General features: G+C 40.3%; 1 protein-coding gene across 3 annotated transcripts in view; it reads right to left on the bottom strand.

Annotated features, from left to right (window-relative positions):
• Nucleotides 1-9,447, bottom strand: part of camk2b2 (calcium/calmodulin-dependent protein kinase (CaM kinase) II beta 2) — a 66,257-nt gene extending 56,810 nt beyond the window's left edge. For all 3 annotated transcript variants that reach the window (XM_085464702.1, XM_085464703.1, XM_085464704.1), the window contains exons 1-2: nt 9,151-9,447; nt 1,109-1,203 (exon numbers count right to left, since the gene is read on the bottom strand). In XM_085464702.1, coding sequence (XP_085320828.1) covers nt 1,109-1,203; nt 9,151-9,212 — 157 coding nt within the window. In that variant the 5' untranslated portion in view covers nt 9,213-9,447. The remainder of the gene's footprint in view (nt 1-1,108; nt 1,204-9,150) is intronic.
• Between the last annotated feature and the right edge of the window lie 3,548 nt (nt 9,448-12,995).

Genomic DNA, 12,995 nt, shown 5'->3' with positions numbered 1-12,995 from the left:
AACGATACCAAAAACAACTGGAGAGGATGTGATATGACAAGAAAAAGCAAGAAGTAAAACAAGAGAAGTGATAGAAGGGGAAACAAGAGAGAAAAGTCGAGTTAAACAATTATAGAAGTGAAGAAAACATCAGTGCAAAGGAGAGGAAAAAACAGGGACAGAAAAGACAGAAGATACAAGGGAAGAAAGAAGAGAGGAAAAAGGGAAAGGAAGAGGAATGGTGAAGAGAGAAGTAGACAGAAAAGAAGGAAGAACCAGCAGCAAAAGCAGAAAAACAACATCAGAGGAAAGAGACTACAGGAGAAACATATCAGGAATGACACTGCAGAAAGAATAGAAAATAAAAATAGGTAGACAAGAAAAAACCAAGACAGGCATAACAAGGGATAAAATAGAGGAGAAAAAATACAGGTAAGGAAATGACCAAAAGGTGAAAAAAGTAACCAAGGAAAGTAGAGAAGGAAACAAGAAGAGCTTTGGTTCAACTGAATGTTTTGCTTGGAGGTTAGTGTAAGAGATCCAAGTAAGTCTCTGTGCTGTAGGCAGCTAGTGTTGCCCTACAGTTCAGACACAAGCATCTGTATCAGTTCTGCACACAGAGGAACAAACAATTTCAGCGGAAACATTCCTGAACCTGAGACAGAACTGGTTGTATTTTTAATAAAGGTTGTGTGAGGCTGACACTCCCACAGTCCCACCGATGAGCTAATTTCTGAACAGCAATAACACCACTGTATTTTTAGCTGCTTTCAGAGGTGTTTTGTATTGTCTTTCCTTTTTTGTCAGTGTTATGTTGGGAAAAGTAAAAAAAAAAAAAACATAATGCAGCTGTCTCATAGTTGGACTCTCCTTGTAAGTATTTTTTGGGGAAATGATTTTCAAAGCACAGATTAGTTCTCGTGCTGTGGATTATGACTGAGCCTATCATCTGCCTCTCTCCGAGAAACAGACGTGAAGGCTTCACACTCTGGAATCAAACAAGCGCTAAAATATGCTAATGTGAGCCTTTCAAATCTGGGACATACACATGATGATGACATGATGTCTCTGCTTCTTCAAATTCCTGAAAATGCAGAGAGTATTTGATTGCTTTGTTTTTCACTCTCACCTCTGGCCGAGAGCTTTTTGGTATTGATGATTTTGGCTGCATACTCTTGGCCTGTACAAAGTTTGACACAGCGACGCACCACTGAAAAGGCCCCCCTGGGGAAAAAAAAAAGACAGGAAACAGGGGGTGAGAGGCTGCTGTATAAGCTTGGTCAGCATCAATAGGGACATCATAGCTGTCCAGCTGACCTCACTGTCATTCTGGACTCTTCTCTGTCTAATCTAATACAGAGTATTATCCAAAGGTTTTAGGTACTGAAGCAGAAAGGTAGAAAATCAATCACAGCTGTGTTAACCTGATGCCATGTCTTTGTACTGTATGAAGAAACCAGAAAATCCATGCAGACACAGGAAGGACGTGCAAACTTACAGAAAGGCCTCAGATGGTAGATTTGAATCCTGGACATTCTTGCTGTTAGGCAAGCATACAAACCACCCATCATTTCCGACATAACCATGTATCTCAGTGAGCACTATTACCTAACCTATTCCTAAATCCAACCACAGCCACATAAAAGCATTATTTAAGACATAAACGTTGTGTCCAAGAGAAACAGTGCAAAGATGCCTTTTCCTGCAGTAGTAACTCACTTTTAATTACTAATTTTAATTTGATGTCAGATTAGTTTAAGCACTTTTTTAATCCAAGAAATGTATCTATTAGATAGAGTGAAATTAGTTATACAATCAAACCCTATACAATGTAGCCTTTGTTGCAGCTCTATTTGTTTATCTATTCCATCCATCCATCTTCATCCGCTTTATCCGGGGCCAGGTCGCGGGGGCAGCAGCCTAAGCAAAGAGGCCCAGACCTCCCTCTCCCCAGCCACCTCCTCCAGCTTATCCGGGGGAATACCAAGGCGTTCCCAGGCCAGCCGAGAGATATAATCTCTCCAGCGTGTCCTGGGTCTGCCCCGGGGCCTCCTCCCGGTGGGACATGCCTGGAACACCTCACCCAAGAGGCGCCCAGGGGGCATCCTTGTCAGATGCCCGAACCACCTCAGCTGGCTCCTTTCGATGTGGAGCAGCAGCTGCTCTACTCTGAGCCCCTCCCGGATGGCCGAACTTCTCACCCTATCTCTAAGGGAGAGACCAGCCACCCTTCGGAGGAAGCTCATTTCTGCCGCTTGTATCCGCGATCTCGTTCTTTCGGTCACTACCCACAGCTCGTGGCCATAGGTGAGGGTAGGGACGTAGATCGACCGGTAAATTGAGAGCTTCGCTTTTACACTCAGCTCCCTCTTCACCACGACGGACCGGTGCAGCGTCCGCATTACTGCAGCTGCAGCCCCAATCCGTCTGTCGATCTCCGGCTCCCTTCTCCCATCACTCGCGAACAAGACCCCGAGATACTTGAACTCCTCCACTTGGGGCAGGAACTCATCCCCGACCCGGAGTGGGCACTCCACCCTTTTCCGGCTGAGAACCATGGCCTCAGATTTGGAGGTGCTGATCCTCATTCCCGCTGCTTCACACTCGGCTGCGAACCGTTCCAGTGCGAGCTGGAGGCCTTCACCCGATGAAGCCAACAGAACCACATCATCTGCAAAAATCAGAGATGAGATTCTGAGGCCACCAAAGCGAAAGCCCTCCGCCACTTGGCTGCGCCTAGAAATCCTGTCCATAAAAATTATGAACAGAACCGGAGACAAAGGGCAGCCCTGGCGGAGCCCATCACCCACCGGGAACGAGTCCGACTTATTGCCGGCAATGCGAACCAAGCTCTTGCAACGGTTGTATAGGGACCGAATGGCCCGTAGCAATGGGCCAGACACCCCATATTCCCGCAACACCTCCCACAGGACACCCCGAGGGACATGGTCGAATGCCTTCTCCAAGTCCACAAAACACATGTAGACTGGTTGGGCAAACTCCCATGCACCCTCAAGTATCCTGGAGAGGATAAAGAGCTGGTCCAGTGTTCCGCGACCAGGACGAAAACCGCATTGTTCCTCCTGTATCCGAGGTTCGACTAACGGACGAACTCTCCTTTCCAGCACCCTGGCATAGACTTTCCCAGGGAGGCTGAGGAGTGTGATCCCCCTGTAGTTGGAACACACCCTCCGGTCCCCTTTCTTAAAGATGGGGACCACCACCCCGGTCTGCCAGTCCACAGGTACTGCCCCTGATCTCCATGCAACATTGCAGAGGCGTGTCAACCAGGACAGCCCTACAACGTCCAGAGCCTTCAGGAACTCGGGGCGGACCTCATCAACACCAGGGGCTATTCTTTTCCAAAAACAAATTGTGAATATGTTGAGAAGAGAATAAATTAAAATCACAAGCCTAAATTTTATTTAGGTCTCATATTTTGATCACGTTCGGTTGGGTGTCCTGGTCAATGGTCAACCACAAATCATTAAAAACATCACTATCTCCTCACACAGGGAGTATAGTAATGGACTGGTTCTTATATAAAGCGCTTTTCTACTCATCTGAGCACTCAAAGCGCTTTACACAACTTGTGCATTCACCCATTCACACAAGCACATTTTTTTAAAGTGCTTTATAACTAACATTCACACGCATTCGCACTCCGATGGATGCATCGGAGAGCAATTTGGGGTTAGTATCTTGCCCAAGGATATTTGGCATGCAGACTAGGGGAAGCCAAGAATCAAACCACCAACCTTCCGATCAGTAGATGATCTCCTCTACCACCTGAGCTACAGCCACCCCAAGAGTATATTTCATGTTTTCTCTTAACTATTCTAGATTAGTTCCTCTCTTACCCAATTAAGTGCTTCAAATTTATATTACTTAGATTTTTCTGTAATTAGCAGGTAATGGATCTGACTGCGGAACCAAGGGACACGGTACTATTATTTAGTATCTACTGTGGATAACAACATAGGCCCTCTCTGAAGTATACTCTCCTTTATTGCTTTATTTGCTAAACAGGAGCATAATAAATTACAATAAGAGCACAGTGCTGTAAAAATATTTTAACTTATAGTGACTGACAACATAAACTGATCAGGTAAGTGTTTAGTGAGGGCCTAAATATAGTAAGCAGTTTTCGTATAGACTTCTATATAACATAGGTTCTTTTTGCAAACAGAGGGGCCTCCTTCCCTGCTGGCCATTGGAAACAATGGAGATTTATGACATTTTCACACCGGCTTCACTTTTCAGACCCAGAAGACGTGTCCGTTTTTTATACTTTACACATTCTATCATCAGATCACATAACATCCAGTGTGGAAATTAAGCCTAGGCTTAGGATAGCCTGGCTGATTAAGGCAAGTTCTAATATGGTCTACTACAATGACACTGGCATGAAATATCATTATGTTCAGGATTGATAGGCTTCTTTTTCAGTGTTGGTGCTACTCCAGCACCAACACTCAAAATGTGTTCTTCTTCTTTCGGCTACTCCCTTTAATGGTCAGCACAGCAGATCATTTTCCGCCATCATCCACTCGTCCTTGCATTCTCTTCTGTTACATCTACCTTCTGGATGTCTTCCACATTCATAATTCTCTTTGGTCCTCTTTTCCATCTACATTCACTATCTCTACATCTTCGTCTTCACTGTTACCTGTCACCTGTATTCCTTTTTGATTCTATTGACTTTCATTCCTCTTCTTTCCAGTGCATATCTCCACCTCTCCATGCTCTTTTCTACCTACATATTCCAAAGATCACTCACTGTCCTCATACATGTCTTACACCATCCTCACACACATCTCTGCCACTTCAGACTTCTTCATACTGCTACTCATTCATTGTCACCTCTCTCTTCTTAACCTAGCCTCAACAACTCTTAAAAAGTAAGGGCTCTTATATTGTCTGTCTGTCTGTCTGTCTGTCACTGCACTGTCAAACAGACAGACAGACAGACAGACCAAAAGGGCTCAGCAGAATACTTTATTAATCCCTAAGGAAATAATGTATAATGAAGGCAAATGTACTTCTCATTGTTTTTGACATTTTACCTTCTCATAAGTTAACCCTTTGTTTTTAAAGATTGTATTAGCCTTCATTTGATGGCAAAGCTGACGATTGACAGGAAAGGAGTGACAAAGTGCAAATGGCCACAGGTTAGACTCGAACCCCGTCCACTGTTCTCTGACCATCTAGCATATGGTTGTCTGCTCACCCACAGAGCTACTAACCGTACTACCCACTGTTTTAGACGTAAAACACCTTTTAGTGAAGCTAAAACATGATCTACACCATTGAGAATCTAGACATATTCCCAAATGGAACAACAGTGTGTCTTGTGGTTACAGCATTTATACACAATAACTTTGGGTTTGTTTCTATTATTATTTACAGTCGTGTCTCCTTTACAACTTGAATAATTCCAGTAATTTCAGCGGCATCAAACAGGAAAGAAAAGCCATCAATTTGAAGTACCCTAAGTGTGTGCATTTTAGAGTTTTTGGGGGCCACATTTGCTCTTCAAACTCAATAGAGACCAACAGAAATAACCTCCTCTGTCATTTCTCAGAGCTAATTTTATCTCACCTCAGTATTGTTATGCAATGAAACACTCACACTCCCCTCAGAGCCCATGCATCTCACAAGCTCTCCAACATGAATATATTATGGGGAGACAGGGTGACTAAGCATGACACTTGCTGACATCCCGCTGGTTGGTGGGAAAGGCAGCAGAGCTTAAACATGACAGGTTATCTGCAGGGCAGGTGGGAATCAGCTGGAGTGCTGGATCTGGGTCTAAAACCTGGATTAATGTGAGTGTAAGGTCTCTTACCTAATCTGCTATCTTTTCCCTTTTGTCATATAATAAAAATGGATGTCATATAGCCAGATAGAAAACTTTTAGTAGTAAGTCTATTCCTTCATATAATAATAACATAATGGCAATCTTCCTGGAAATTCCATGTGGTAATCAAGAATCTGACATGGGGTTAACAATTTTGGTCATTAATAATGCTAATTTCTACAGTGTTTGGATACTGGAGTCTACAGTTTGTTTACACATGAAGCAAGCTGCTAATTTGCCAAAACTAAAGTCCATTTCCAATAAATGCAGCTCTAAAAATTATTGGCATCTTGTAATCTACAAATATGCAAAATTAGCCATTCATAGTCACTTATGTTGGGTTGTTTGGCCACAGTAGATGCATTTGGCATAGAACAAAACCAGCTTTTCAGGAGAAGAACTTGATAGTCATTGAGAAACACGGTAATGTAAATGTTACTGGCTTGGAATTCTTTGAATTACTGCATATACATTAGGGGCATCACAATGGCCTGACAATTAAAGTTAAACATGGAATCACAGACTGTATGTATCAGATGAATTTAAGTAAAAATTTAATTATAGTAAAAATAAAAAATTGAAATAATATTTAATTAGTGCTAAAAAATTTCTTACACTATTAAAGCATTAGTGTATTACTGAACCACTTTTTTCAATTCAACTTTATTTATATACCACCAAATCACAGCAGCAGTCATCTCAAGGCACTTGATAATGTGAGGTAAAGACCCTACACTAATACAGGGAAAACCTCAATAATCAGATGACCCCCTTTGACCAAACAATTGGTGACAGTGGTTGGTGACAGTGGTTAATAGAGCAGAGATTAATAATAACTAATGACTAAATGCAGAGTGGTGTGTAAACACACAGTGAATGAAGAAAGTGAGTGAACAAGAAACCCTCAATGCATCATGGGAAGCGTCCAGCAGCCTAGACCTATTCATGCATAAGTATGGGAGGATTCAGGGTCACCTGATCTAGTCCTGACTATAAATTTGATCAAAAATAAGTTTTAATAAGTTATAATAAGTTTTAGGTCTAATTTTAAAACTGTCTCCCAAATCCAAACTGGGAACTGGTTCCACACAAGAAGGGCCTAAAAGCTCAAGGCCTCTCATTCTACTTTTAAATACCCTGGGAACCATGTGTAAGCCAGCAGTCTTTGGGGGATGTGCTATATTTGGATAAGATGGAGCCTGATTATTCAAGACCTCATACGCGAGGAGAAGAATTTTAAGCCAATATGGCAGAAATATGCTCTCTCTTTTGTAGCCTCATTTATCTTCCCCACAAAGTTCAAATCATCTCAAACTGGTTTCTTCAAGATAACAATGAGTTCACTGTACTCAAATGATCTCCATAGTCACCAGATCTCAATCCAGTATAGCACTTTTTGGGAAGTGGAGAAATGGGGGATTAGCATCATGGACGTGCAGCTGGCAAATCTGTAACAGCTGTCTGATGTGTCATTGCTGGTTTTTGTATTTCTTAAGGACATGATTTTCAGACACTGTTCATCTGCTGTAGGTAGTGTTTTTAAGCCTGCCACTTTTCTTACTCCATACCTACTTACTCTGCTGTGATATTTTCCATAGATTCAACTAAAGAAACTTGAACTATGCTTTTGCAACAGGCTCCTAGCAATAAAGTGCCTAAGATTCCATTTAAAATTGGTTCTTTGTTTAAGTTTCTGTTATGTAGATGACACTCTGGTTAATCTTGTCTGCCTTTTTATACTTGAATTCATAATGTATTAGTGTCAAGTGGTTTCACAAACAAAAGAATCATTTTCTGAAAAGGATCAGGTACAAGGACTGAACTAAAATTCGGTAAAAAAGCAGCCAATGTCCAAAAGAAAAAGTCTGAAAGAGCTTCAAAATATGTAGAGAACTAGTGCTTCCGAGGCTGGCTCCTTTCAAGCTAAATATAAAGACATAAGGGATGACTCGTGACTGTACCGTATAGTCCTAACATTGGTGAGTTTTAATTACAGCATAATAATGCATTATATCCAAGGGTTCAAATGTGCCTGTGTCTGAATTTAGGGTTATCCAACCTCCAAAATCACATTTTAGCCATGGTTATATTTTATAGTTGTTAAAGGCTTCAAAAGAAATGCTGGATAATATTTAAGTACATCAGAACTGTACTTAACTGCAAAACACCTAAAAATAATTAGCACTGAAAATCAAATTCATTGTTAGCTTTAATCCAATATGCTACTTAGAAATAAGCCTTATGTCACTGACTGCATTCAATACTTTTACTCTAAATACATATTTCTCTGGTCATTGAGTATTCAATGCAGTACCTTTACTTATACCAGAGTTGGGGTTGATTGGGTGACCAAGGTCACTTGGTGTGAGTCAGGGAATACTCATCAGCAAATCTTGTTTTTACATCTGCATCGCACATTCAAAACCAAATTCATAAACCTGGAACACAGCAGACATGACAACACAAGCAAAATAAAGCCTCTATTATCAGCAAGGGCAGCTGCTGCTGGTGTGACTATTGTCTTTAAGTTATCACTTCATGCACACACACACACACACACACACACACACACAAAAGATCACCAAAAAACAACTGAACTTAAAATAAACATAAAATGCTCATACTGTAACCAACCACAGCAATCACAATAAGCTTTTTTTCTCACTGTGCCTGGCTATTGAATAAATGTTCCTGTGAGGCAAACATTGCAGAGAGATCCTTTCTACCCACGCACAACCTGACAGAGACATTGAGTCCACTTTGCCTCTATCCACTGGGGCACCCATAGCCTCTTCAGTTTCAATTTGTCTGCATCCTATTAAGGGCCACACATCCTCACTCCCTCATCTTTTTTCCTTATTAATCACAAGACACACCTCATTAGATTTGCAGTAGATCAAGGGCAGTAGCAGCATTATTCTTTGACATCTCTGTTGAGCTTTCTGCCACTGTGATTAAAGACAGCTGATGATGATTCCAATCTGTCCCTCATATTAGACCGCTTTGTCCCTAATTAGCCTGGGGCGGGGGTGCCCTTAAAGTATTTCTTCACACAGAATCTGACAATCTTAAACACCATCACTGGTTGGCTCATGCATTTCAAAAAGTCCACAAAATACGCCCTGCACTGAGGATTTAGGTTTAGAGCTAATTTTAGTTGCTCCAGACCAGCGTGCGTTTGTTTTGGAAGGATGGAGCTGCAATCATCACCGCAGATGTGCAGACCTTGATTCCTCATGCTCTGTACGGTTACAGGACGGGGTCAGGCTGCATGCAGGAGACTCTGGATAATTAATATAACAGCGGCTTACTTGCCAAGCTCCTCGTACAGCTGGTATTCATCTGTAAAACGTGTGCAAGTAGTCGTTGCCATGATGTTTCCTCCTCGGACCGGTGTGCGGGTGCCGTCTCACAAATGTACGGTGTGTCTCTATCTGCACACAGGAGGACCTCGATCTCAAGTCTCCGCCCACCTTAGACCTCCGGACGGCGGAGTGCTTCAATTGCAGGCCGGTACACACACGCACGCTCCCGGCTCGGATGTCAGTGGGCTCTCCGCTCTGCCAAGCAATGAGGACGCACTCTTTAAATACCACACGAAACAGTAATGTGAGCTCACTATATGACGTGTCTCTCCGGAGAGAGAGAGAAAAAAGGAAAAGAAAGAAAGAAAAAGAAAAATCAAAAGCCGATAGTGAGCTGACCCAAGAGTGCGGAGGAGCGCAAAATTTGATTACACTTAATACATCATAAAGCGAAGAGAAGCCTGCAGCATACAATGACATTACTGCACTTGGAACTCAGTAAGGGCGCAGTGTGGATCTATTTTTGGGATTCGGTGAGGAGTCCCTCAGTTTATCACAAAACCTAAGAAAGTAATAATCAATAAACATAATAATTTTATTACAACTTTGTAAAGGGATTATGGGCGTGTTCAGAGATGGGGCATGGGGAACCCCCCGCAAAAGATGCATTTATGAGTAGAAATTAGTATGTCCGTGTTATATGGCTTTCTGCTTCTGCCTCAAAGTCCAAACATTGCACTTTCTACTCCATACCGTTTATTTCAGAGGTGTTTTTTTAATTAAATGAAAACTTTTACAAGGTTGCATAAGTCTTACTGTTGTTATACATTCCGACCATATTTGCATAATTATTTTTAATTGCTATCTTGAAAGACAATTTCCAGCTAATGTTTCTATATTTGTCCTCTTCTGCCAAATTTAAATCACATCAAGTATGGTAGTAACATGAATTCTGTACAAATGTTGAGCTAAGAAAGACTAGATTCAACACTGACTGGCTGCGTAATCATGTGGTGGTGGAGGAGATGGTAGCGGTTGCGAGGAATTGTTTTTTTTTTTTTATTCTCATGTCAAATATGCTAATGAAGCTAGAGCTTCATAGCTTGTATAATATGTAAGATTAACACATAAGGCTCTCTGATATACACAGGAAGAGTAGTAGTGAAACAACCAGAGGAATGTTAAATTAAAACTCAGGGACAGACAAAATAATCATTTGTGGGTGGGTACAGAGGACTACTCTCAACTTTACTCTTAAAGCAACCAATGGAAATACTGTTGACACTATTTATATCAATTATACTGCCATAAGTGAAACAAGAAAGCCCAAAATATCAAATGGTGTCTTTAAAAAATGGGGAGAGGAAAAATTCACTAAACTAGCTGTGGTCTGGGTTCATTAGGCAGAACAAGTATCGACTCTTGCCTTAAGCTGAGAAAATACTATTAAGGCTTATTACATTTTGCTTTGTAGGTTTCATATTCTATTCTTCTCTTCAAGATATTATAACCGTATTATTTCCATTTACACAGTAAAAAGACAGATAACTGAAAATGAGTGTGATGTATATGATACTTACGGATTATCCAGCTGTATACAAGATGATGTATGAAAGTATATGGAGCCAATGCATTAAAACAACACTGACGTTTCCTGAGTAATTAGGAACTAATATATATATATATATATATATATATATATATATATATATATATATATATATATATATATATATATATATATATATGTATATATATATATATATATATATATATATATGTATATATATATATATATATATATATATATATATATATATATATATATATAGACTAGATCTATATAGATAGATAGATAGATAGATAGATAGATAGATAGATAGATAGTTTTCTTTATTAATTGGTGTTAAATAAAAAAAATGATTGACTAAATCATTATTAATGCAAGGTTCATAGAATGTATTCATGCATAAATTATAGCTTGCTACCAATTAAGTCCATTATTTAACACTTTATTGAAACGGAAATATCACTCAAAATTGCTTAATAATGTTTTATTAATACATTACTAGTAAATAAAGCCTCAATAATTGATTGATTAACCTATAGTAGCATTCTTATATATGAGTTTGCATTGGGATAGGCATTGTTAATCCCTTTATCCATATTCATAAAGGCTTATTAAGATAATCTAATAACACAAAAATAAGAAAATGTAAGAAAACGTAACAAGGAACTAAAACAGAAAACCTAAACTGAGAAACAGTGGGAACCAGGAACTGGGAACATGGAACCTTAGAACCATGAGAGTAGAGGAGCAGGAGACAAGGGAAGACTGAGACAATGGTCGTGTCCAAATTCATGGGCTGCATCCTCCTGAGGACCCAGCCTTCGCGGTCTACGTGGGCCGGGTCCTCAGAAGGTCGGGTAGGCCGGAAGTAAACGGCTGGGGAAATTGGACGGTCTAGCCTTCTGATTAGCGTCACCGCTGTCTCAGTGGATTTTAATAAACTCGGCCGTCTGCTCAATGCTATCTAAAATATAACGGGACACTGGCATAAATTCTCGACCGTCTCATACTTCTGTTTAATCAGTTTTCTGTTTGATGTTTATTCAGCTGTGTAAAAACCAAGGAGGAACCCCCCCGGGGGATTAATAAAGTTTTATTTTATCTAATCTAATCTAATAACTTTAATCTCAGCCAAACCGATTGACTCACGAACAAATAAAACACTGAAAAAAGCCCAACAATAACATTTTTAGGTTGTCTAAGTGAATTATATATTACGTTTAACCTTGAGCAGCGAAAGTCCGCGGTGATCTGAAAATGATGTGCCGGGAGTTTTGCCGTTCTCGGCGGCTTCAGTGACCCTCGAGCTCCCGACTAGCTATCGAGCTGGTGGGTAGCAGACGTCTCCGAAAACGTCGAAGCACTTTTGCAAATATGTGATATCTTGATAAACCGAGCAGATATTTGATGTTTACACAGCTACTTTCTCGCCTGAAAATATGTCAAAAGTTTATTTTGTGACCCAGAAAGATTAGTAAGAGTAATTTTAAAACTTAGTAGTGGCCGCCATTGTTGGAAACTGGAGTTTGGCCCAGCCAAACTCCAGAATTCTGGGATATGGTAGGCCACGAAGGACACACCTGACACACCCATCCTTCATCCTTCAAATTCAGGGAAAAGGAGGACGCATTTGTCGGCTGCATTCGGAGGAGTCTACGAATTTGGACTGCCTTCGGCGCGTCGCTGTGACGTAATCGGTCTACAAATGCGGCCTCAGGAGGATGCAGCCCATGAATTTGGACACGACCAATATATACACAAGAGGAAGATTAGGAGAGTGGAGACATCTGGGGAACACAGCAGGAACAAATTAAACATAAGGAGGCAAGGGAAGCAAAGTGAACCAAATGCACAAGAGATGAGGGACTATCAAAATAAAACAGGAAGCCAGACAAACAGAGAACTCAAAACAATGAATAATTTACAAGATTCAACACTCTAAACATAAAGCACTGGCTCAAGACCCATACCCATGACATAAGCACATAAATAAGTTTTACAAATAATTAACATAAATGAAATTATTAATAAAATTCACACTTTTATCAGCTTATTACTATTGAGATTTAATAAAAACACTTTAATACATTTGTTACAAAATATATATCAGTATATATTATATTCTGTATATATAGAATATATTGTAAGTTGTTACAGTTAAAAGTTTTCTAACATGTTATCATGAATGATGCATTAATAACAGTAGAATACATTACAGTACAAATCAATGTGGAAAGCATTACTGTATAATACTCTGCAAAAGTCTTAAGCCACTCCTCAC

This window comes from Copadichromis virginalis, linkage group LG7, assembly GCF_057382275.1.
Source record: "Copadichromis virginalis isolate Kocher_CV1m ecotype Utaka linkage group LG7, C_Virginalis_male_GT1.1, whole genome shotgun sequence".
In the NCBI taxonomy this organism is placed as follows: domain Eukaryota; kingdom Metazoa; phylum Chordata; class Actinopteri; order Cichliformes; family Cichlidae; genus Copadichromis; species Copadichromis virginalis.
This window is presented reverse-complemented; position numbering and strand designations above follow the sequence as displayed.